The sequence below is a fragment of the Prionailurus bengalensis genome, chromosome B2 (genome assembly GCF_016509475.1).
Source record: "Prionailurus bengalensis isolate Pbe53 chromosome B2, Fcat_Pben_1.1_paternal_pri, whole genome shotgun sequence".
NCBI classification, from domain to species: domain Eukaryota; kingdom Metazoa; phylum Chordata; class Mammalia; order Carnivora; family Felidae; genus Prionailurus; species Prionailurus bengalensis.
The window spans coordinates 144,598,639-144,624,343 of record NC_057349.1 but is presented as its reverse complement, the minus strand read 5'-3'; the positions used below and the strand labels follow the sequence as shown (position 1 = coordinate 144,624,343).

Here is a 25,705-nt window from a genome sequence, read left to right as displayed (position 1 = left end):
TGAGGAGAATGAAAAGACTAAAGGGAAATTACAGTTTTTACTGATCATGGTTGCAAAACTGAGGACTAATGGGATTTCTCCTCCACTGTCAGGTAAAGTAAACATGAATAAAGCCATTTTGAAGGGCAAGTTGGCAGTGTCTATCAAAGATTTAAATGTGCATGCACAGTGAGCTCACAATTCCATTTCAATTAATCATTCTTACAAGAACAATGAAGTAAATTTATAAAGGGGAATGTACACAATACTCTTGGCTGCACTATTAAAAGTTAAGTGTCCCTTAAGAGTGACGTGGTTATAATCATCAGGGAAATGCAAAACAAAACCACAATAAGATATCACCTCACACTTATTGAATGGCTATTACCAAAAGGATAAGAAGTAACAAGTGTTGGCGAGGATGTGGAGGAAAGGGAAGGCTTGTGCACTGTCGGTGGGGATGTAAATTGATGCAGCCACCATGGAAAACAGTATATGGATGTTCCTCAAAAAATTAAAAATAGACCTACCACCATCTGATCTGCAAATTTCACTTCTGTGTATTTATCCAAAGAGAATGAAAGCACTAACACGAAGAGGAATCTGCTCCCAGTGTGTTCACTGCAGCACTATGTACAATAGCCAAGATATGGAAACAACCTAAGTGTCCATCAGTGGGTGAATGGATAAAGGAAGTGTGAGATTTTATATATACGCAAAATAGAATATCATTCAGTCACAAAAAAAGAAGGAAATCCTGCCATTTGTGACAACAAGGGTGAACCCTGAAGACATTTTCCTGAGTGAAGTAAGTCACACAAAGACCAACACCGTATGATCTCACTCATATGTGGAATCTAAAAACAAAGCAAAACAAAACTGTCCTGGGAGACACAGGGAACAGGTGGATGGGCGCCAGAGGAAGAGGGTGGGATTTAAACAAGAGAGTAAAATGGTTAAACAGGCTATGGTACATTCATATGATGGAATACCATGTAGTTGTTAAATGGAACTGAAGCACAGCTAACTATACCAACATGGGGGCAGGGGGGACAACCCATCAGTCACAGAATAAATACAGCATTATCATTAAAAAAAAAAAAAGGAGCACACTTGTGATGAGCACGGGGTGTTTATGGAAGTGCTGAGTCACTATATTGTACACCTGGAACTCGTATCAGGCCATATGTTAACTAACTGCGATTTAAATAAAAACCTGTTAAAAATTACCTGTATCACAGAACAAAGACATACATTTATATAATCACAAAAAAAAGTCTACAAGATCCAAACCAAAGGATTTAGTACTCTGAGCAGGATAAGCAGCAACTTCATCTCTTTGTATATACACTCAATATAGAAGTAAAACAAAAGAAGGCACATCATCTTATAAAACGAAGGAGCAGATCAAAATACAGCGGACCCTTGAACAGCAGAGTCTGAACTGCATGCGTTCACTTACACGCAGAGTATTTTTGATAAATACGGTTCAGGACTGTAAATGTATCTTCTTTTCCTTATGATCTTCTTAGTAACATTTTCTTTTCTCTTTATTGTGAGAATACAGTACATAATACATCTAACATACAAAATACATGTTAATTGTTTAGGTTATCAGTAAGGCTTCTGGTCAACAACAGGCTATTAGTGGTTAAGTTCTGGGAAGTCAAAAGTTATACACGCATTTCTGACTGTGCAAGGGGTCAGCACCCCTAACCCCCATGTTGCTCAAGGATCGACTGTAGTCTTTGTGTTAGCCTTCAAAAGTTAGTTTCTACGATTCTACACCAGGGGCCATGTCACAAACTGACATGCCCACAGGGCCAGGTGGGTGATGTCAATGGGTGAGCGAGGGAAAGGTGACGGTAAGAGAACAAGAAATGATGGGCACTGTGGTCAGCTGGAACCCGCCAGATGCTACCACGCGGGAATGCAGGCCCAGTGGCGACAGACCTCCTCCCAGGACTTTAAGGAAAACAAAAAAATCCAGATATTCATGTAACATCTTGTAATTTTTTTAAATGCTAGCCACGAAGTCAAAAAATACTCAAAGCGCAAGGCGGGACAAAATATAAATTCAGGAGGCAGTATAGTGTAAGGATCAGGAGCACAGCTTTACAGCCGGCACTGGGTTCACGTCCTGGCTCTGCCATACTGGGTGACGACCAAGTTACTTGACCAACCCGCCTCCATATATAGCAAGTACTCAGTTAATGGCAGCTACTAGCCTTGCTGCTGCTGCTGCTGCGTTGTCATCACGGGATCCAGTTCTCCACTGCAAGCTGATGAGTTCTCTCCTTTGATCTTTTACATCTTACATCCGGTTTCACTCAGTTGGCTCACCGCAGTCAAAAATAACGCAGAACAAATTTCTATCTTCCCTCAAGTGAGTATGCTTCTTTTAAGAAAACAGAAAACTTACAGGCAAGTGAGCAGTATGTGTTCATTGGCTTGCCACTTACTCAATTAAAAAGTTCGTCATTAAAAAAATTTTTTAACAAAGGGGGTGCCTGGGTGGCTCTGTCGGTGGAGCATCTTGGGCTCAGGTCACGATCTCACGGTCCGTGGGTTCCAGCCCCGCGTCGGGCTCTGTGCTGACGGCTCGGAGCCTGGAGCCCGCTTCGGATTCTGTGTCTCCCTCTCTCTCTGCCCCTCCCCTGCTCACACTCTATCTCTCTCTCTCAAAAATAAATACACATCAAAAAATAAAAATAAAAAATAAGTAATAAAAAAAAGTTCGTGTAACTTTACTAATGCAATCAGACAGGTGATGACTGAAGCAAATGAAAAATTAACTACGATAACTGTATTAATGAACACCGATCTGGAAGGTGGGGGTAGGGGAATACCGTAGCCTACTTAGTGTGTCCCACGGGCTTAGTCTGAAGCGCACTGCGCGGTCCCGCTCCGTGTGAAGCACATTGGAGGGTAAAGATGTCGATGCTCATGTCCTACCCCAAGAGATTCTGATTTGCCCTATAACCCAAAAGGGCACGAGTACGTGTATTTTCAAAAGCTCCCTGTGTGACAGTGATGTGCAGCCAGGTCTGGACACCACGGGCACAGTTTAAAGTCCGGGATCCAAGAGTCCTGGGTATAAAGCCCTCCGACAGTCAACAGCTCCTGTGATTTGGAGCAAGTTACCTACTCCCCTTATTTGTGAAATATGGAATGAACAGCACCCCTTCCTTGGGTTGTTGTGCCTGGCATAAGGCAAGACTTGAAAACGAGTAGCTGTTGTTGCTACATGTCCCAGCTTCTACAGGCTTCGTCCGCTCTGAATACAAAAGGCAACCTCTCCAGGGCTGCTTGTGCTTATAGGAAAAGTTAGCATAATTATATATATTCTTGGATCATAAGGCAAACAATATTTGTTTGGCCATTAAACTTACGATAAATACATCATCATTTCCAACTCAAAACAGAGTTAATTTATAAAGTAACCAAAACTCCTCCTTAGGATTTGAGGTAATATGCATGGTCACATGCAATGAGTCAGGCAACTAAATTTTTTTATACACTAAAGTAAAAATTTTCATTTTATCTTTCTCTTCTTCTGAAAAGGTATAAATTTCAGATGGTAAAACAAAAAGGAAGGAACAGAGAATAACCATATCACAATCTATGGCTCCAATATCTTACGGGCATTTGACATTTTAAAAAATGCACAAAACTCACAGATCTATACAACACAAAAAGTAAACTTTATGGTAGGTAAACTTGAAAAAATCAACTAGGACACTGGGGAATCCCCGGACGGAAGGCAGACTGAGATTAAGTGAATCTAGCTTGGGGCGCCTGGGTGGCTCAGTTGGTTAAGCCACCGGCTTCCACTCAGGTCATGATCTCATGATCTGTGAGTTCAAGCCCCACATCGGACTCAGAGCCTGGAGCCTGCTTCCAATTCTGTGTCTCCCTCTCTCTCTGCCCCTCTCCCACTCATGCTCTGTCTCTTTCTCTCAAAAATAAACAAACAAATAAATAAATCTAGCTATGTTGCAAATGTATGCTATAACCTCACTGAAGAAGCTGGAGGAAACTGGTAACCTAACTAATAACTGGTAAATTCCGTTGTGACACTCTGAGACTAAAGACAAAACAAACTGTACCTAAATGCTGTACTCTAGCTGGCCAATTTATTCCTCACAGGGGTCCCAGTCAGTGCTTCCGAAACCACGTTACATGTGCACTCCAGCTGCACGAATATGCCAATGAACTGCAGTCACGGGAGCCAGGCTTCCCACTGCCAGTGAGCAGAGGAGGGAGGCTGGATGAAACTTGTGGTGCTAGCTTAGACCGCAGACATCAACCGGAACTCATGTTTATTTTTAACGGACAGACAGACAGACAGGTAGGTAAGCAGATAGATTGATCGATCGATCAATCGATAGAGAAGGAATTGCAGATCTGTGCATACACGTGGGCTGAAAGACATACCTATATTTTCTAACTCTATCACTGAAGGGCATGGAAGAATGACACCTGACAGTAACATCCAGGGCCCAGATCTTCATTTCTAAATACCATACTCCAATAAAAGGAACCAGAGCTCCTCGGGGAAATGGCTGACTTCAGGACCACAACAGGAAAAATAAAGGATGATGCTTTAAAATGAGAAACTGCTCAAAAGCAAAACCATACAAAAAAAGATGCAGGCATGTCAAAAGGACCCAGAAGCCAATCGAAAGAGTTCCGATGGCTAAAGCAGCAACAATCTGAGCAACGAAATAAAGAACAATATTATTAGATTACAACCCAAGAAAAAAATAAAAATTTATGACTCCACACAGAGACATAAATAAATGGGAGAGAAGAGGTAAATCTTTCAAACAGAAGAACTCCAAATAATACATGTAGATATTCCCTCCTCCTGGAGGTGGAGATTCCTACAGGAATTCCCCTCCCCTTAAATGCGGGTTCCGTTTAGTGATTCACTTCAAAGAATACAGCATGGAAAGGGAAAACTGCTAACTTGTGGAGGAACCTGTCAGACACCTTCACGGGGTGATCCAGGTTAACATGACCAATGATATTATGATGCCATGAGAGTGGCATTCATGCCCAAGCCTAAGAACCCAGTCTACTCTTGAGAAAACATCAGACAAACCCAAATTCAGGGACATGCTACAAGCCACCCAGATCATGAGAAACAAGGGAAGACTGAGCAACTACCACAGATCACAGGAGACTAAGAAGATGCGACTAAATGCAATGTGGTGTCCTTGACTGGATCCTGGAACGGAAAGGGGACATTAGTAGAAAAATAGAAACCCAAATAATGTCTGCAGTTAGTTAACAGTATTTTATACCAAAGTTAATGAATTAATTTCGACAAATATAGCAGAGTTAAGTAAGATGTCAGCATCAGAGGAAGCAGGATAAAGAACATAAATGAAAACTCTGTACTATCTTTACGAGTTTTCCAGAAGTCTAGAATCAATTGAAGATTACCAGTCTTTAAATTTAAAGATTTTGAAATATAATAATAAAATTTTAGAGAAAAACTGCTTCATAAAGCATGTTGATAAGCCAAAGGAAATTAAACATAAGATCACGTTATTCATAAACACTAATTATAAGTAACTTAATCATGAAGAATAAAAATACAAAGACATAGTCAAGAAAAATAAAATATCATGAGTATATTTCCTCCTTTCTACAAAATCCTTCGACTATATTCATTACTATTATCACATAAGCCATAAATACAGTGCAAAGTAGAAGATATGTGTTGGGTACAATGTGTGGCACTAGATGGTCAAGATGTTTCTAACAATTAAGAATGAAAATAAAATCGTCTTTAAACCTAAAGGCTATACACTGCTTAAAATGTACCTTTAAAATGTCTGAGTATTTGGCAGAGATTGCAGAGATAAAAAGGTTAAATACACTTTAAAAATAAAAATATAGAACAGTCTAGCCCATATTGACTTACAGTTAGCTTCTAAAGAGAAAAAAAATTTAACAAAACTTATAAAAATTAATAGTTCATATTCGGCTTCTATAGCATTTTACTATGTATACAAATACCTTTTTAAGCCTCACAACAACCCTGTGAGGTAGGTAGTGAAGTAATATTATAGCCATTTCACAGACGCAAAGGCTAAGGGTCCGAAAGATTAAATTATTTACAAAGTCATGTGGTGAGAAAGACCCACACCAAGGAATGGAATCCAGTCACTTGATTTCAAAACTGCAGCTCTTCCTCCAAAATACTTAGTCCAAGTCTAAAACGAACCAAGAAGGTAAGTCTATATATAGTCATGCGTATACATACACACCTCCCCTTACAGAAATGATGTTCCTCAAATGGAAATAAAAAGAAGTCTTCCTTTCCCACGGGGTTAATTATAATTCTGGGGCCTCATCTTTTATTAGTTTGGACTGATCTCTAATACAGAAGAATTTCTACTTCAGCTCTCGGTTACTCTTTCGTTCTTTGACAAACACATTTTATGACACAAAACCTGAAACAACAGGGGCTTCTGTACTCCATTTTTGTTGTGAAAAGCAAACACTATCCAAAAAATTCTAATAAGCAGCCTTTAACTCCCACGCTTTATGAGCTCTGAATCTGTACGTCTCCTCTTTTCCCTAACAAGGATAACCTTCTCAGTTACATCTCAACTGGTCAAACCGAAGGAAGGCAACTGTGATGGGAACCCATCTGTACTCAGCTTGAGTTCTAATACAAAATGTAGTGCACTCATCACCCATTCTCAGCCTCTTTCTTGTTCCAACACATCTAAGGGACGCAAAGCTCTACTGTTAGCATCGACAGTTCACTGCCACGGAGGATCCCCAAGGGAGAGGGAGACAATCTGGGGGGAGGGGGCAGTTTAAAGCAGTCGTATGAAGCCCCCGCATGCGTCCCGGGGCCCTTACCATGAGCCCCCCTCTCCTGTGAGATCCACTGAATTAGAGGTGAGGTAATGCTGCCAGAGCCGCTCCATTCATATCACTTCAAAAATAGTGCTTCACAATAAAAGTTAATCATCGACCCTGTCTTGCCCACATGTGTCCTCACTGGAACTGACCCACTCCAGCCAAAAACCTAGACCAAAGTCAGCCATTCACCATCTGAAGTTATCTGGCAAATCCTTATTCCGTATTTAGTTTGGTTCTACTGATTTTGAAACCTGTACTATAATGAAATCATACAAAACAGTGATTCAGGAGCTCAAAGGGAAAAAAGTCATTTGCCCTAATTAAAAGACGTACATAAAAAAATCAGAGTTAAAATACTGTCCAAAGAAAATCTCATAACAAATGCACTTTTAAGACATCTAATTAAAACAATAATCAAAGTAAACTAACTTCTTATAGCTACAAAGTACTGATTCCTTTTGCAAACATCTTGCTATACTATGTTAATGTCTTACCCCTTCTCCTAGAAGTTCACGATCTAGTTCACGAACAATAAAAATCTTACAAACTGAGGCTCTCACTGTTTCCGATTATTAAAAAAAATGCTGTTTTATCACCTCTCACTCCAAAGCAAGCCAGATTGTGTAAACTGAAGTTTAAAAAATAAAAATAGGGGTGGCCTGGGTGGCTAAGTTAGTTTAGCGTCCGACTTCAGCTCAGGTCTTGATCTCGCGGTTTGTGGGTTTGAGCCCTAGGTCGGGCTCTGTGCTGACAGCTCAGAGCCTGGAGCCTGCTTTGGGTCTCCCTCTCTCTCTGCCCTTCCCCTGCTCTCACTCGCTCTCTCTCTCTCTCTCTCTCTCTCTCAAAAGCAAGTAAAACAAAAAGTTAAAAAAAATTTTAAGAATAAAAATAAAAGGTGCATACATACATATGTACATAGCTACTAAAATTTAGAATCGCAACCTAACACAGGTGTAAGGGATCTCAAAGATCTGAGTGTTTCTGCTTTTAGCCAAATGAACACGCAAACTCGCCACAGAGAAAAATTACTCTTTTGCTCTAAAGAACAGTATCCAACAACGTGCTACTTTCTAGCCTTAACACCCTTAACAGTGAAGAATTTGAGACCTCAAGCTATCAAAATGAAACTTGTACTGTTTTCCAACCGCTTTTCCTAGGAGGCATATTCCTTTCCCAGAAACCTTCACATATCAAACCGCAGACTTGATAATAATGAAGACTTCCCTTGAACCTCCATCATCTGTGCTAATCACTAGCTTTGCCAAACACAGAAGTGAACTCTTTTTTCCTTTGATCATTCTTACATTTCTCCACAACTCACATCTCTTTAAATAAAATACAGTGGCCAATGGGGCGCCTGGGTGGCTCAGTCAGTTGAGCATCCGACTTCGGCTCAGGTCATGGTGTTACAGTTCGTGAGTTTGAGCCCCGCGTCGGGCTCTGTGCTGACAGCTCAGAGCCCGGAGCCTGCTTCACATTCTGTCTCCCCCTCTCTCTGCCCCTCCCCTACTCACGCTCTGTCTCTGCCTCTCAAAAATAAAGAAACATAATAACAAAAAAAAAAATTAAAATACAGCGGCCAAACAGGACACACTACTCAAAAGGGAGTAAGCTATTTGCGAGGAATACAGAAAGAACTATATCCATGACCTTGGATGCCATATTCATTTAAAAATATTTCAGCATCATGTTGACTTTTTTACTGACTCATATTCAGCTTGTGGTCACCCATGATTGTGGCTTTCTTCCCTCTTTATTTATACCTAGCCTGTCCTTCTCCATCCTATATTTATATGGCTGGATTTTTTTTTCCCTCCACACACCACCTTCTACTTAATTCACTGAATTTCATACAGTTTTCATAGATCCATTTCCCCATTTATTTCAGTACTTGAGAGAAATGTTTAAATCTGCAAGTTACAGTAACTACCACTTACACTTAAAATATCGAGCCTATGAAAGTACCAACAATCAACACAACACCTTGTAATAATGGAACTAAGGACAAGAACAGACTAATGCCTACCAGAAACCTACCTCCACTGGATGGTCACTCTTTACCAGTGCTATACGTGCCCTTTGCAAGGAACCGTCCATCAGCTTGTGAAGTCTTAAAATTAACTTTCTTAACCCCATTTGCTTCAGCGCTTTGTCTACAAATGGCCTATAAATAGAAGTCAGACAGTGTCTACCAAAGCCTGCTTCCGTGCTGCAGTCTGGGGCTCCCCAGCCAGCAGAATCATCCTCAGACTCAAGCCGCTCAAGCTTCTTAGACACGCAGTCCTGAGAATGGATGCTGAAACGGCGGTCAGCGGGCTGTGTGGGTTCCGGGGCCCTTGGACCAGAGAGCTCTTCTTCTTCGCTCTCGTCCGCACTACTCTCCAGCCCTTTCAACTCCCCTTCTGTGTCATCACCCTCATCTTCCGGCTCATTGCCTTTGGATGATCGAGGAGAAGGGATTTCAAACACTGGCCAGCCAATGTCTGATAAATTCTTGATGCCCAAAACAGTGCCCATAATCCTTAACTTCTGATTTAGGTCTTTTGTGATGTTTAACCACAAACAGAGCGCCTGCACCCTGTCTTGGAAGTCTTTCGCAGCATATTTTTCGTAGTCCTTTTGAAGAGCCTGCAACGATGGATAAAGTGCTTCTATGTACTCCAGCAGCTCCATTATCCGTTTCACCTGCTCGAATGACACCCTCTGGCGTTGGAGATGCTCATGATATGTTGAGTACCCCACAATCTTTGTTCCATGAGGGGCTCTGCGCTGCCCTTCTACTGAAGTACCATTAAAACTAGCTCCATTTCGAACAAAGGCAAAGCTCCCATAATTCACTTTGAAAGTCAGGATTTCGTTGATAATATCTGGGATGGCTTGACGGGCTGTGTACAAAAAGAGGTCCTGGTCATTAATGGTCCGTCCTGCATGCCAGGCTTGTAGCTCTAACCAGATGAGCTCGTTAGATCGGTTAAACCAGAGAGCAGACGTATTTTCCTGTCCTCTTTGCTCCCTGTCCTTCTTCTTTGAGACTGAGGTAAGCTTTAGCAGAAGTCGTAAAGTCTCAAAAAACTTCAAGCGATCTGCCGGACAGTCAGTCCTAGAAGTCTGGCGTGCAGTTCTGGCTATAGGCATGGGCACGGACACCGGAAGCTTAGCGTTGCTGCAGCCAAGACTGAGGTAAGGCTTATTAAGATCCACATCTGGAATTGATTTTTTGGGCAAAGACCCACCCACCGAGTCCAACATGAACGAGCACTGCACATTTTTCTTATGGTCGCGCTCTGTTGTCCTAAGAGCTGCTCGGATCTTTTTCTCCTGCTTATAGCTGTACTCTTCCACATTCTCCACAGTTTTTCCAGTGTCTTTGTGTGGAGGCTGGTTTGGTGCATTCATTTTTTCTATTTAAAAACAAACAAACAGAACATTATGTTACTCTAAAACGTGAAGCTACTCTCGGCAGCTTCAATAAAACGGATACTCACATATACTTCTTTTTCAGGCTGTTACTGGAGACAAAATCATAGCCATTTGCTGAAAATTAAAAGATTCAGAATATATGCATTTCTAAACCTCTAAAAAGATTTTATCCATCTTCCCTGCTTTATTATACTTGCTATAGTCTCTAAGAGTCTCCGGTGGTAGCCTAGAACAAGCTGTGTACCTCTGTGCCAAAAGTAGAGTTATACAGGGAGAGAAACCGTCAGAAGTTAAGCCTTCACCTTACAAGAGACACAGCACAGCAGATCTGACAGAAACATGGTTTAGAAAACACATCCAGGGCCGCCTGGGTGGCGCAGCTGGTTAAGCCTCTGACTCTCGATCTCAGCTCAGGTCATGATCTCACAGTTCGTGGGTTCAAGCCCCACATCGGGCTCTGGGCCGATGGCGTGGAGCCTGCTTGGGATTCTGTCTCTCCTCTCTGCCCCTCCCCCACTCATGTGCGCACTATCAAAATAAATAAACTTAAAAAACAAAACAAGACAGAAAACACATCCAATTCTCCCCTTTGCCGTAAACTAAATGTATTAACTCAGAGCAAATCACATAAGTTTTCCGGGTCACTTTTCTCATTTGTAAAATGAAGTAGATTGAACAAAGAATCTTTAGGCACTTTCAGATTATTTTCATAAAAAACGAAAGACAAACAATAGGCAAAAGTGTTATTTTCCTCCTTGGTTTCTTCTCTCCCACAAACAAATGAACGATAACATTTTGAATTTAGCATTAGCAAAAGTGAAAAGATATAGACTAATTCAGCATCACTTACCTGTACCGGCATATAAAGTAATTCAAAACTAATGCAAAGAAAGTAAACACACACTTTTTTGTCAAACAACTGTAGAAAGTTCCATTAATTTAATTCCCAAGCTTTGAAATGTCCTGTTTGGCATTTCTGCCGCTACCTTGCCGAAATCCCTTCACTCTGTCGCTTTGTAGAGACACAACAGTCTCTGGGTTCTTTCCTACTTCCCAAGTCACTCCTTTTCAAACCCCCTCCTTGCAACTTGCATCAGAAAATGCTAAGGTTTCTCAGAGTTCCGCTCTTCTGCCTCTTGTCTTGCTTTTCCCTCCCTCGGAGAGCTCCTTCATAGCCACTTCAGAGATCGAAATGCCCAAACCTAAATCTCCAGCCCAGTCTCCCCTCCACACCCAGGATATACTTCGTTTCATTGAATCTACGATACACATTCTCTATTTTAACATCTCTGAAATGAAAATATGTTTCATAATTAATAATGATATGAATAAGTTTTAGGAACAAACTAATAGCTTTCACTTACATTTTCTCTTTTATATATATATAAATAACATATATAACATATAACATGTATATATGTATATATAACATATACATAAGAAGAATAAATAGCTTTTTTAAAACCTGTGTCTAAATGTCAGGAAGTATAAAAGGGTTCTTTCAGTAAATAAAAAATAAAAATTCTAAGTATGAAAACACATTGCATCATCAATTGTAAGCATTTTTTTCCTTAACACATATTATGTCTTTAGACTGGGTGAAATATGGCATATTTATATGGGTTACAAACTAATAGACCCCAAAATCAATTCACTAAAGAAAATTAGTTTAAAACCAATTTACCTTCTAATCAATTTAAATGAGAATAGTTTTAAAATAAGAATTTTATTTTATTTTATTTTTTTATTTTTTTAATTTTTTTTTCAACGTTTATTTATTTTTGGGACAGAGAGAGACAGAGCATGAACAGGGGAGGGGCAGAGAGAGAGGGAGACACAGAATCGGAAACAGGCTCCAGGCTCTGAGCCATCAGCCCAGAGCCCGACGCGGGGCTCAAACTCACGGACCGCGAGATCGTGACCTGGCTGAAGTCGGACGCTCAACCGACTGTGCCACCCAGGCGCCCCTAAAATAAGAATTTTAAAACAAATATTCGTAAGTGCAATATTTAAATTATATTTAATTTCCTTTATGGTCCATCAAAAAAGATTTTATCTGTCTATATGGATTTTTGCTATATTTTAATATAAAAACTATTATTTTTTAAATTACTACTATTTTTTAAGCGATATAACTTTTAACTCTGGTTTTAATCTACTTTACTTCTAAATGTCTTAAAACTTGTTATGCAGTCCATTGAAGAAACTTCTTCATAATTTTGTTTCTAGCTACAAAGGCCTATCAATGCTCATTCATAAAAAATTTGCCCAGTCCAGGGCTTTCTCTCCTCTGTGATGTTTTAACTGTGTTTTCCATGTCTTTACCGACATAGCACACGCATACATCCATCTCTACTCGGGAGAACAATGGTTACTTGAAAGCAAAGCTAACAAGTGCTTCCAAATTTAACTCCACTACTTTTATTTTTCAAGATATGAATTTATACTATGTTACTATGAACATCATAGCACACTGTTTAAGACTAGAGAAAAAGATACTGAGTAATTTTTTACTACACTAAGTTGGAGGTGCCTACTGGATAGCCATGTTGGTTGGAGATATCTGTAGGTGAGTAATACGGGTCTTGAGTTCAGGAAAGAAATCCAAAGATACCGATTTGGAAGTCATCAGTATATACAGATGTCATTTACTACTAGGAGAGTACATAAGAACATCCAAGAAACGTGTACAGAAGAGAGGCAATGCAGGTCTAGAAGAGAATGTTTTTTTGGTACATGCATCCAAATAAATGGTTTTGAGTCAAAGACATCGAATACTTAAGTAACAAAAACCAATTTTTTTAGCTTAGGGTTTAGGATCCTAACAAGACTTCATAAAATGATGCAGAGTAATGTAACTGATAATGGCCAGAAAATGTTTGCATATAGTTTATAATTTGAAAGTAATAGTGAAGAGTGAAAAAGTATTACTTGGCTTATATAACTCATAAATGTTCTTCTAATCCATGATTTAAAGATCCTAAGGAAAACAAAGGGTTAACTGAGAGCGGCTGGAATGGTTTTTCATAACTCCAGAAGACTGGACTATAAACATTATGTCCAAATCTATGCTGTATTTTCTAGGAAGCTAATCTTCATAGCATGAACATATTAAGAGGTAAAACTTCTCAGCCTTGATCTTTATTTCAATAATTAAGAGGACTTAAGACCAATAAATGGCACAATCCCATGTTTCTGTATAAAAGAATCAAATTTTAGTAGCATAAAAAGCTAATTTTTGTAGATTATATAGAAATCTTGTTAAGCTTACCTCACAGCATACAAAATGGTTTATTACACAATTTTTTTTTAAATTTTGTGTTTACATAAAGCAATGGCTTATTATTTGGATCTACAATGTGTATAAAGAAAAGCAAATTGGGAAAGGCACAAGATGGAACAGAAAAGCTTTTTTTTGTTTGTTTTTGAAAACAAAAAACCAAGTTGATTTTGAAAATAAATACACAAATGGAAACTGATACATCTTAATTTAAAGTTTTTTTTACCATTTACTTATTTTTGAGAGACAGAGACACAGCATGAGCAGGGGAGAGGTAGAAAGAGAGAGAAAGAGAAAAAGAGAGAGAAAGGGACAGAGAGAGAGAGAGAGAGAGAGAGAGAGATACAGAATCCAAAGCAGGCTCTAGGTTCTGAGCTGTCAGCACAGAGCCTGATGTGGGGCTCGAACCCACGAACCACAACATCGTGACCTGAGCCGAAGCCGGACACAACGAACTGAGTCACCCAGGCGCCCCTGATACATCTTAATTTGAAAATGATTAATTTAAACTTAAAATAGCCTTTAACTACTGTGGGAAAAAAAAAAAAATCAATCTACTTTATCGGTAGCTATACTTTTAGAATAATGTATTTGTGATGGGCAGAGGAAACACAAGCCTATTTCCTAGCAATCAGGGACCCGGTAGGCCTCTATGAAGCCATAAGGGACCCATCAGTTAAGGGAGATGTAGAAATACTAGGTGTTGAGTGGGGAGGAGTGGAGGAAGGGGGGGGGAAGAAACTGTGCAAGTTTAGATACAGTTCATATTCCCAAGCATTTAATATTTTGTCTTTACCCAATCTGACATGAGTATAAAACTTTTAATAATAACTTAAAAGCCCATTGATAATAGACAAGTTTCTTTCTTTATCTAGTTTTCTGTTAATACTAAATCCCTTTGCAATTAATAAAAAGTCAAATACAAATAGTTTCTGAAAAGGAGAATAAATCAAAAGTATACAGAATGTATTACATGAAAAAATTCTAATTATAGTATTACAAAACTAGTTCATAACAACTTAAGTAAGACTAATGGAACATCTAATCTCCTGAGTAGCTATAAATTAAATGGTGTGATTTGGTCAGTGCAGTTAAAGTGATCTTCCAGATAGTTACTTTTTCCTTTGGCCAATCACCAATAATTCCTGCCTAATGAGAAGAATATGAAAGGAAAAGAAAAAAAAATTATAATGAAACCAAAAGCAACCAATGACAAGCAATATGGTTCGCTTGTTTAAACAGAAATGAGACATTCAACCGAATTCTCCCACCATCCATATCTAGAACTGGCTCATTAGAATATATAGAAAATGTATTTTTTATCAAGTCCCTGTAATACTTAGGCTCTCCCATCTGTGCACTGTCCAAATGCAAAGCAATGGCCTTCCTCAAGCTCTCGGATGAGTAAGCGTAAACAGATGGCTGCCCCTTACCTTTAAGTGGGAGACGATCATTAGAGCAGTGACGTCCTGGATGATCACACAATGTCAGCAATCTGCAGGAGCTCAGAGATGGAATTCGAGGTTCTAAAATTTCAGTCAACACTAAGAATCACTTGGATTCTTGCTAAAATGCAGATTCCTAGGCCCACCCCCAGTGTCTCTGATTCAACCTGGCTAGAACGGCAGCACACATCGGAGGGAAACACTGCCTTCTTCAATCCCCTCCCTTTCAAGGTAGAAGCTGTACAGAGACTGTTGTCATCTTCACAACAACACTGTGAGGAAGACCACCATGGTACACAGAGACAGACAGGAAATGTCAGGACGGGGATCCCGACCAATGTTCATGCCATCACTCCACCGTTACACCTGTCACAGGTGCTCACGGACCAGCACTAACCGTCCAACGAAAGGTTAGACACTGAGGGTCGTAAACAACGATTATAACAGGTGATTCATAAAGGCTTGAAGTAAGACCACATGCTTGACTGGGGCCTTAAAGAATGGAAGGAGCTCAAACAAGGGTATTAAGAAAGTCAAAAGCATCTTTGAAGCCAGAGAAGATCATGAAAAAAAGGAAGAAAAGAAGAGAACCTGGCTGAACAGTGAGTCTGTATAAGGGTAGCCTGGAAATATAAATTACAACTTTGACTATCAGGCTGAGTTTAGACTAAAGAGCTGAAATGCAGATTTTTAAATCCACTCTAGTTAACAATGAACAGTCGTGTGACTGACTACACAGCAGACCCCCTAAACAAGAAGGGTTTGAACTGTGCAGGTCCACTTATACACAGATTTTTTTTGATAAATACTGTAAATTTTTCATAAATACTGTAAATTCCCTTAAGTTTTCTTAATTTTTTTCCTCTAGCTTACTGCACTGCGAGAATATAGTACATAATACATACATAAATACACATGAGTTGATTCCAGTCAACAGTAGGCTATGAGGTTAAGTTGTTGGGGACTCAAAAGTTATACACCAATTTTTGTGCACAGGGTTGGCCCCCTAACACCTCCCCTGCATTGTTCAAGGGTCAACTCTATAGACTGAATTTGACTTTTATCAGTTCAATTTTATGGCAGTATTATAGTCTCTCAAAAAAAAAGTTGCCGAGGCACCTGGGTGGCTCAGTTGGTTAAGTGTCCAAATCTTGATTTCGGCTCAGATCATGATCTCAGGGCGGTGGGAATCGAGCCCCACATCGGGTTTTGCGCTAAACATGGGGCCTGCTTGAGATTTTCTGTCTCTCTCTCTCTCTCTCTCTCTCTCTCTCTCTCCCCCCTCCCCCGCTCACACTCTCTCTAAAATAAAAAATTTTAAAAAAATTTTTAAGTGCTAATCCTACTTTTAGCAAAAAACACTTTTACACACACACATACATACACATACCTTGAGATATTTGTTTATGATAGGGAAATTATGATGTTTGTTTATGATATATATGTATATATACACGCACACATAGGTACCAATTCTGATTAAATGTCTTGAGATATTTGTTCTATCTCTATAATTTGGCAATTGCGGTATAGCGTAATACTGCTGTAAAAATGGGGCTGGTGTTGATTACGAGGCAGATTCACCCTGGAAAGGACTTTTTGGCTTGAGTGTTTTCATTCTTATTTAACCTATTTAAGCTATTAAATGAACTAGCTTTTAACTATGTTAAAAGAACAAAACTTTACGGATGCGATAGTTTGACTATCTCTTCCTTAAACCCATCTTAAGAAGAACAGTTACATATGACTAATTATTGTCCAAAACTTATTAAAATCTTAATTGCTGTGATTGGGCAGTTATTTACCATTATCCAAAAGTATAATTTAAATAATACCACAATTAGATCCTGTTACTCAGGGAAGTATGAAACCCAGCCTGGTCAGTGAGCTAAGTCAAGAGCTTAACTGGCAGGTTCCATCAGTCAGGATGTCACATAGCTGACTTCTTTTTAGGTAATAGGAACTGACCGTTCTTCCCGAGCTATCATAACGTGGCTATCATATTTGTCACAGCTTCTAAAAATAGAAGTTAATATTCTGACAACAAAAATGTCTTTAACCGCAAAAAACGGATAAAATACAGTTCTGCACACTTCTAAACTGGCAACCATTTAAAAGTCCATCAATACAAAGCAAGAAATAAAACACCGCAACAACGGTGACCTCGCCTTCGCCCTCACGTCCCACCCCCGTCTTCAGTCCTCTCCTGTCTCAGTCTCAGACAACCTCTGTGACAGACACTGTTTTGAACTGTCCTGTCTGGTGGTTGCACACTCGCATACTACAGTTGGAAATCACAAACGATGAATGACACATGAATCTCTGGGCAGCATTTACTATGTGCATTTGCAGGGACTTCTCTAAAGTCTACTCCCAGTGTGTGGATTTGCCGGGTCAAGGACATAACTGACCACAACTTGACCGTATTAACAAATTACTGTCCCACAAGGATTGAGACCATTCATACTCCCGTTAGCCTGCATGAAAGCTGCCATCTCCTCATATCTTTGCTAGCAGTTACTCACTGAGGTAACTGTAAGAAATATATTTGGTTTTTGTCCAGGTTCCTGGCACAGAGCTGCTAAAAAACCCTCGGAATTTCCTAAGTGATAGGGGTTATCTTTTATTATTCATAAGGAGCCCCTTTCAATCACATCTAATAAATTTATGCTAAAGAGGTGACTTAGGGGGTGCTCCTAGAAATCCTCCAGATGGGGCTGGTCACAGAGGGAGCAAGTAATTAGCAGCCCCCCTACCCACCTTCCTAACCTCCCAGAAAGGGGTTAGAGAGGGCAGCCTGGAGATTAAGAGCTACAAAGACTCTCAAACGGGAAATGTGATGAGCCCCAGGTTGGTGAACACATGGAGGTGGTGGGAGGCTAACTAACACCTGGGAGGACCCGGAAGTTTCATGGGAACCCGACACCCTGCCCTACACATCTCTTCCATTTGGCTGTTCCTGAGTCCTTTATACCATAAAGTAAGTAAAGTGTGTTCCTGAGTTCCTGTGAGTTCTAGGAAATTATGGACCTGAAGAGGGTCTCATGGGAACTCTCAATTTATAGTGGGCTAGTTAGAAAGGGGCCTGGGACTGAATTTCCAATTATAAAAAAAATAAATCTATAGTAGTTACTACTATGGATTAGTAGCAGTTACCCTGAGCCTATAATAATAAAAATATTTGAAGAATCATATCCATATAATCAGTTCATGACAATGGTTACCATTGCTAAAAGAAAATAAACGTTAATAGTTACTCTTACCTCCTTTCAATATAATGCCCTCAGTTACCTTTTCGTGTGCTTATATTCCTTCAGGAATGCTTACGATGTTGTCTGCATTCACAAAGGAGAGAGGCTGGAGGCATAAAGACAGTAAGGCTGCCCAGACACAAATGCTCCAAAGCTTTATATCCAATGCAGGCAGGAGCTAGTCTCTTACAGCTAGCAACCCACCTCCTGCTGGTGAAATGCCCTGTGGTCCCCCCACCCCCCACCCCACAACGAATTCTGGCGGCCATGTGTCGCCAAAGAATTCAGCAAAAGCGGTGTCATGTGACTTCCTAAGTTATGAACCCTTACAACTTTCACCTCGACCTCTCATGACACTCGCTCTGGGGGAAGCTAGCTGCCACATAAGAATTCCCATTACCCGGGACCAGTATGCTGTGAAGAAGCCCAGGATATGCCATGTGGAAGGTTATGTAGGAACAAAACAAGGCCAGCCAGCTCTCAGCCCAGGTGCCAGACTCGTGAGTAAAGGAGCCATTGCGGACCACAGAGACCCAGCGACACCCTGTGGAGAGGAACCGAAAGCCCACTCTGAGGGCCCTATCCAGACCATGACCACATCTCCAGCCAACTGAGCCATTTCAGCTAAAGCTCCAGACATGGTGGGTTTGAGACAAGCTGTGACCTGCCCGGACATGTGGCCCGCAGAATCATGAGCACAATAAAATGGCTGTTCTTTCACACCACTAAGTTTTGGGGTGGTTTGTTACACAGCAATAGATAACCTGAAAAATGCAAATGCTATTGGTGACATTTATTAAAAAGATGAGTCCAACTTGGGACTGTAGTTCTAAAGTGAAGAGTCTGATTCGGAGTGTCTTTGCTTGTGGCAGTGAGAAAGAACAAATGCACCAGTTCACATTTCCTTGGAAAGCTTTTAAAATAAAAGCTGACCAACCCAATTAATTCTAAAAGCTCTTGAAAAGTACTGAGGGACCAATATATTATCATGAATCACACACTCCTTTGAAATATTGGTCTCCCTGACTCAGCCTTCAGGTCATAGCACAAATGTCACTTGTTCCAGAAGCCCTGAAGCCCCAGGGGCCTTCCCAGCCCCTCCTGGGGGGGTGGGAGGCAGTCTCTCCTCAGCAGCCTCTGTCCCACCTCCGCCCCCAAGACCGCACTGCCCGTTTACCTGCATGCTTCCCACGCAAGTCGGGGCTCTCACCAAAGATAGTACAAGTTATCATTTCTATGTATTGGGTTTATAGGTATTTTTATTTCTTTTTATTTGTATTTTCGAAATTTCCTACAATAAACATGTCATCTTTTACAATAAGAGACAAGATTAAGTTATTAAGGATTTTGGTCTCATAGGTGCCACTGGATAGGTACAAGCCAAAAGACACATAGCGGGGCACCTGAGCAGCTCAGTGGGTTAAGCATCCGGCTCTTGATTTCAGCTCAGATCATGATCTCACGGAAGGTTCGTAAGTTCAGACCCCGCATCAGGCTCTGTGCTGACGATGTGGAGCCTGCCCAGGATTCTCTCTCTCTCCCTCTCTCCCCCCTACCTATCAAAATAATATAACAAACTCTATCAAAATAAATAAACAAGCATACACACATAAAATAAAGACGTATGGCCATTCACTTCTTTACCTGAAAAATGGCAAGAATTGGAGTAAGCAGTCCTAAGACCCCTTCCAGATCTAAAATTCTGTAATTTTATGGAATAAACAACTGAAAGAAATTGAGGAGGAAAGGAGGCAACCTTCCATCTTCTACCTCCCACATACCCCAGAAGGACAGTAGCCATTCAGCAAATATTTAGTGACTATTTTTCTGATTAGTGAAAGATAGTTAACTCAAGTACGGCATTCAGGTAAGCTTAACATCTGCTGCTTGTACTAGAAAAAACTCCAAACCAAGTACCAGGAGAACTATTTCTAAAAATACTCCTGTCACTATCTCAAGTTTTCTAGCCTTGAGGTTGCTTTGAAAATCCAGGCCTCAGTTTCTCAATCTACAAAACATGAGAATTATGCCTTCAACTCCTCTTCTAAAATGGTATGGACCAGGGTGCCTGGAGGACTCAGCTGGTTAAGCGTCCAACTCTTGATTTCGGCTCAGATCATGATTTCGCGGTTTGAGCCTCACACTGGGCTCTGAGGTGACAATGCAGAGCCTGTTTAGGATTCTCTCTCTCTCTCTCTCTCTCTCTGTCCCTCCCCTGCTCTCTCTCTCTCTCTCAAAATAAACAAATAAACTTAAAAAATAAAGAAAAACCAGGGGCGCCTGTGTGGCTCAATCAGTTAAGCTTCCAACTTTGGCTCAGGTCATGATCTCACGGTTCGTGGGTTCCAGCCCCGCGTCGGGCTCTGTGCTGACAGCTGAGAGCCTGGAGCCTGCTTCAGGTTCCGTGTCTCCCTCTCTCTCTGTCCCTCTCCCATTCTCTCTCTCTCTCTCTCTCTCTCTCTCTCTTTCCCTCTCAAAAATAAACAAATGTTAACAAATTGTTTAAATAAATAAATAATGGAAATAAATAAAAATAAAACAGTATATGGACCAACAAGTGAAGAAAAGGCAGATGTGCTGCAGGCACCTTCTCAGTTTTCCCAGCTCGAAGCAAATATGTGCTAATATTGATTCAGGAGATGCTACTTCACTGACACCTATTTTAGATAAGGAGCTTCTATTGACGTCCTGGAAGAAATGAATAAGGGTTGATTTTAGAGAGGATAAATTGCAATAAAAGCTATTAGTTTCCAAAGGGGGTTGTAAGTGCAGGTCGCAAGTTAACATCCTGGTGCAAATAAAGTTTTAATAGAAAGTAAAAGAATCGAGGTGCCTTGCTGGCTCAGTCACTAGAGCACATGACTCCTGGTCTCAGCGTTGTAAGTTTGAGCCCCACATTGGGCGTAGAGATGACTTAAAAATCAAAAAAAAAAAAAAAAAGAAATCTTAAGAGAAAATAAAAAATCACCTTCCCTGTGGAAAAGAAAGACTACTTACTGCTTAGAAATTCTTTCCTGGGTAAGATTTCACTCGAGCAAATAAACAAAATCCATTTCTCTCCCCTTCCTTCTTTCTTGAGGAAGGGCTACAACAGGAATACAGAGTGAATTTGCCAACTTACAGCCATGAGAGGTCAATGTGTGGAAGAAATCTGTAGGAAGGGGAACCTGGCCAAAGAAAAAGGAAGAACACGGACCAAAGAAATGCAGAAATGGGCAGGAGCTTGATGTCAAAAAGGGAGAACATGTGATAGGGGAAATTTCTCAGATAAGATCAAGAATGAAATCTCTACCTCATGCAGCAACTGATGATCAACTTCCAAAAAGCTAGGAGATCAATTTTAGGACAAGTGGTTTGCTGAAATTAATAGAGAAATGCTAAAGCCATAAGGCTTCAGTGACCGGAGGATCTAAGCCAGAAAGCAGGGAACAAGGAGGTAGCAGGTCGGCATGATTTATCTCCCTCAGAAAAGAACAGCTGCGACATGCTGAAGGAAGTGAAGAAATGAAAACAGAAAACTCTCCCAGCTTCTAGGAACAGAACATTATCTGGGCTCTGAGATTCTAAACAAAGAGAAAAGGAGAACTGTCTGTGGTGATGAGGTGTAGGGTACCATCTCGGCACTGTGCCTGGCAAGAAAGAGGGCCACACACGCACGCTTAGGGCCATGTCACGGTCACCAACAGAGAGCACACGTCATGAGCTGCTTAGAGAAGCCTGGCTCTGCCTCTCCCCAACTACCCACACATCAAGTCTAGAAGACAAAAGCTAGAGATTCCAAGAATGAAAAAGGCCTGGGTGGCTCGGTGAGCATCCGACTTCAGCTCAGGTCATGATCTCACAGTTCGCGGGTTCGAGTCCCGCATCGGGCTCTGCGCTGACACCTACAGTCTGGAGCCTGTTTCCGATTCTGTCTCTGTCTCTGTCTCTCTCTGCCCCTCCCCCACTCACACTCTGTCTCTGTCTCTCAAAAGTAAATACATGTTTTTAAAAAATGTGTTGTTGGTTTTTTTTTTAATGAAAGGCCAACTATCTCATCCATGAGTACCATCCTGAAGGAGTACACACTCGACTTCTTCCACCACTGGCTTTACCAATTACTCCAGCCAAACCTTTCTAGCTCTGGAGAATTCTTTTCTCCTTCATTAACAATACTGCTAGTGGTAATGATTCAAAAGTTAAGAAGTGAAATTTAAAATCGACATCAAAATTAAATTTAAGAATAAGAAGAAAAACATTCTCATAGAAAGGATCAATCAATAGTTATGTGATCTACCGATTATGTACTGAAAGCATCAGGCCTGTGTATGTCGTACGTAGCACACTCACCTTTCAAACCAGACCGGCCAGCAGGCCTCCCGACGTTATTCCTCTGGTGCTTGGTGGACATGCGTTTTATCTGCCGAGGGGTGCTGGGGGGAGAGGTGCCATCAAGGTTCTCTGTATTGGTTTCATCTGAAAAGTCCTCTGGATCAGACTCGGAATTCTGGCAGCCAGAATCTCCTAACGCGCGCTCTTGCCTACGAAACATGATACACAGAGAAAATACTCAGTGACGCGGTAAGTGAACTCAAATGTAAACTACTTGCAATTTCATTTAAGAACTCTTTGCAGAACTTTGCTACGGATACGTCTCCTCCTCGGCACCGGCGTCGTTCTCCTCTCTTTGTACGTGTGGCACTCACAGGAGAACTCCTCTTTCGCCCGGTGGAGTAACGACCGTGACTTCTGCTCTGACCACGAACTGCGAACAGCAGGGGAACCGCACGAGCAGGACGGCCCGCAATTTCTCTGCTTAGAGAATTCTGACGTCAGTGACGTTTAAAACCAAAAGCTCACAGATTGAGTAAAAAGAGAGCAAAGGACTGGAAGATACCAATCAGACAGAACGAGGTGTGTACGTGTGTGCTGGCCACTGAAAGCCGGGTGGGCGAGTGGACTTGCCTCGTCCTGCCCCGGACCTCGGGGCTGCTCTTCCTCTGAGGCACACAGAACAGAAAGCCCAGGAACTTTCTATGGTGACCCCGGCAGCAAAGCAGGGGGCACCGCTAACAGACGAGAGGTCAATGTTCCTATGTTCTCCGCCACACACGACAGGGCAGGGCTCGGGTGAGCAGTGGGGGAGGACGCTGGGGAAGGAGAAAAAGGAATTCGTTTCTCTTCAGCTTCAAAATGCCACTCCTCACCAACTTGTCCTCTGGTAATGCTTCCGGCCAATTCTCTATCCCCAGCCAGCTTCTCAAACACCACTATTTTGATAAAGTTCTATTTTGCGAAACCAACAACAACAAAAAACTTATTAGTACAAACAGAAACAAATACAATCCCAGAACAGCAAGCTAGAAGGAACCGATCATGAAGCTCCTTTCAAGTACATACCACAGTCTACCGCATTCTGAATATTCTTTATTAAATACACTTCAAATTTTTAAACATAACTCCACACTATATCCAAGACAGAACCAGTTTTCTTCCTGGCAATTCATATCCTGATATAAAATCAAAGCTATTACAAAATCAAGATGGAAAAAAAAAAAACCACTCTAAAATATAGGATACATTATTGAATTATACTGACAAAATATCAGAAAATAAACTTTCAAAAAATAAAAATGCTGCAGAATTATATAAATTTACAGCACTGAAATCCATACAGAATCCCTCAGATGGGTCAAAAACTGACATAACCAGACAAGACCACTCTAGATACTATGAATATACATGGCCCCACACATATGTGCATACATTAAGACATACAAATGAAATACCCTGAAAGCTGACTACAACAAATTAAATCATAAGCAAAGTTAGAAATGAGTTTTTTTTATTTTTTTAACGTTCGTTTATTTTTGAGAAAGCATGCAGTGGGGGAGGGGTAGAGAGAGGAGGGAGGGGTAGAGAAGACCCAAAGCGGGCTCTGCCCTGACAGCCGCAAGCCCGATACGGGGCTCGAACTCACAAACCACAGGATCATGACCCGAGCCGAGGTCGGACACTCAAACAACTGAGCCCCCAGGTGTCCCAGAAATAAGTTTTAAGTATTCCTGTTCCCTCAGGCTGACCACATCTATAATTTAAGTATCACACAGTCATACAATAAATAATACAACTTCCAGATGAACTTGGAATTTCCTACATCCATTTCTTCTACACTCACTGCAAAATAGCTGATTCAGCTGAACAGAAGATACGACTATCAGTGACAAGGTCACTCATCTCATTTCCTCGTGTTGTAGTGGTTACTAGCATAAGCTTGGAATGATTAACACTAGGCTTTGTGGCACAAGGGACTTTGGTTCAAGGGCTGACTGTGCTAGTTAGTAGCCATGTGGGCCTTCGCCAAATTACTTAGTATCTCCACATTGCGCATTTACCAAATAAAGATAATGCTTAGAATCCATACCTATGAGGATTTAATCCAATAATGTATGCTTAACAAAAGAGTAATAATAGAGCAGGGTTCACTAAATGATTGCTACTGCTCATATTATAAACCATGGAAGTCACCAAGCCTATTGGCCATCATGAGGGAACCTGAGTTCCTTTCTCATCTGCTTAACATTAAGACAGGGGGTACCTGGCTGGCTCAGTTGGTACAGCAGGCAACTGCTGACCTCATGGTTGTTAGTTACAGCCCCACGGAGGGTGTAGAGATTATTTAAAAATAAAAATGTTTAAAAAAATAAAAAAGGAAAGGGGCACCTGGGTGGCTCCGTCGGGAAAGTGTCCACCTTTGGTTCAGGGCATGATCTTGCAGTAGGTGAGTGAGAGCCCCGCGTCGGGCTCTGTGCTGACAGCTCGGAGCCTGGAGCCTGCTTCGGATTCTGTGTCTCCCCCTCTCTGCCCCTCCCTCACTCATGCTCTGTCTCTCTCTGTCTCTCAATAATAAATGGATGTTAAAAAAAATATTTTTTTAAATAAAAAAGGAAAGAGAAGTCTGCCTTTGAGTTCAGCATGGTACAGGCCCAGAAACTATCTTAACATTTTTTTTTTAATTTTTTTTTCAACGTTTATTTATTTTTGGGACAGAGAGAGACAGAGCATGAACGGGGGAGGGGCAGAGAGAGAGGGAGACACAGAATCAGAAACAGGCTCCAGGCTCTGAGCCATCAGCCCAGAGCCCGACGCGGGGCTCGAACTCCGGGACCGCGAGATCGTGACCTGGCTGAAGTCGGACGCTTAACCGACTGCACCACCCAGGCGCCCCTATCTTAACATTTTTAACACCTTCTAAATTGTTTCAAATTCAATACTATAACTTTTTTTCCCCCACTAAGATAAAGTCAATGGTAAGGAAGGGCAGCATATTTCATTACTTTTGTATCTCCAAGTTTCTAGGATAGAACTCAAAACCATTCAATGTTTTACCACAAAAACATATTTCATATTTCAGAATGGTAATCACAACAAAACTACAGCACAGACATTTAGTCAGTTACACA

At 41.0% G+C, this 25,705-nt stretch overlaps 1 protein-coding gene across 8 annotated transcripts in view; it reads right to left on the bottom strand.

Moving 5' to 3' along the window:
• Window positions 1–25,705, bottom strand: part of MAP3K4 (mitogen-activated protein kinase kinase kinase 4) — a 113,348-nt gene that overhangs the window by 50,883 nt on the left and 36,760 nt on the right. For all 8 annotated transcript variants that reach the window (XR_006299101.1, XR_006299102.1, XM_043592701.1 and 5 more), the window contains exons 2-3: window positions 22,593–22,783; window positions 8,905–10,268 (exon numbers count right to left, since the gene is read on the bottom strand). Coding sequence is in view for 6 of the 8 variants with exons in the window: in XM_043592701.1 (XP_043448636.1) it covers window positions 8,905–10,268; window positions 22,593–22,783 (1,555 nt within the window). In the remaining 2 variants the exon portion in view is untranslated. The remainder of the gene's footprint in view (window positions 1–8,904; window positions 10,269–22,592; window positions 22,784–25,705) is intronic.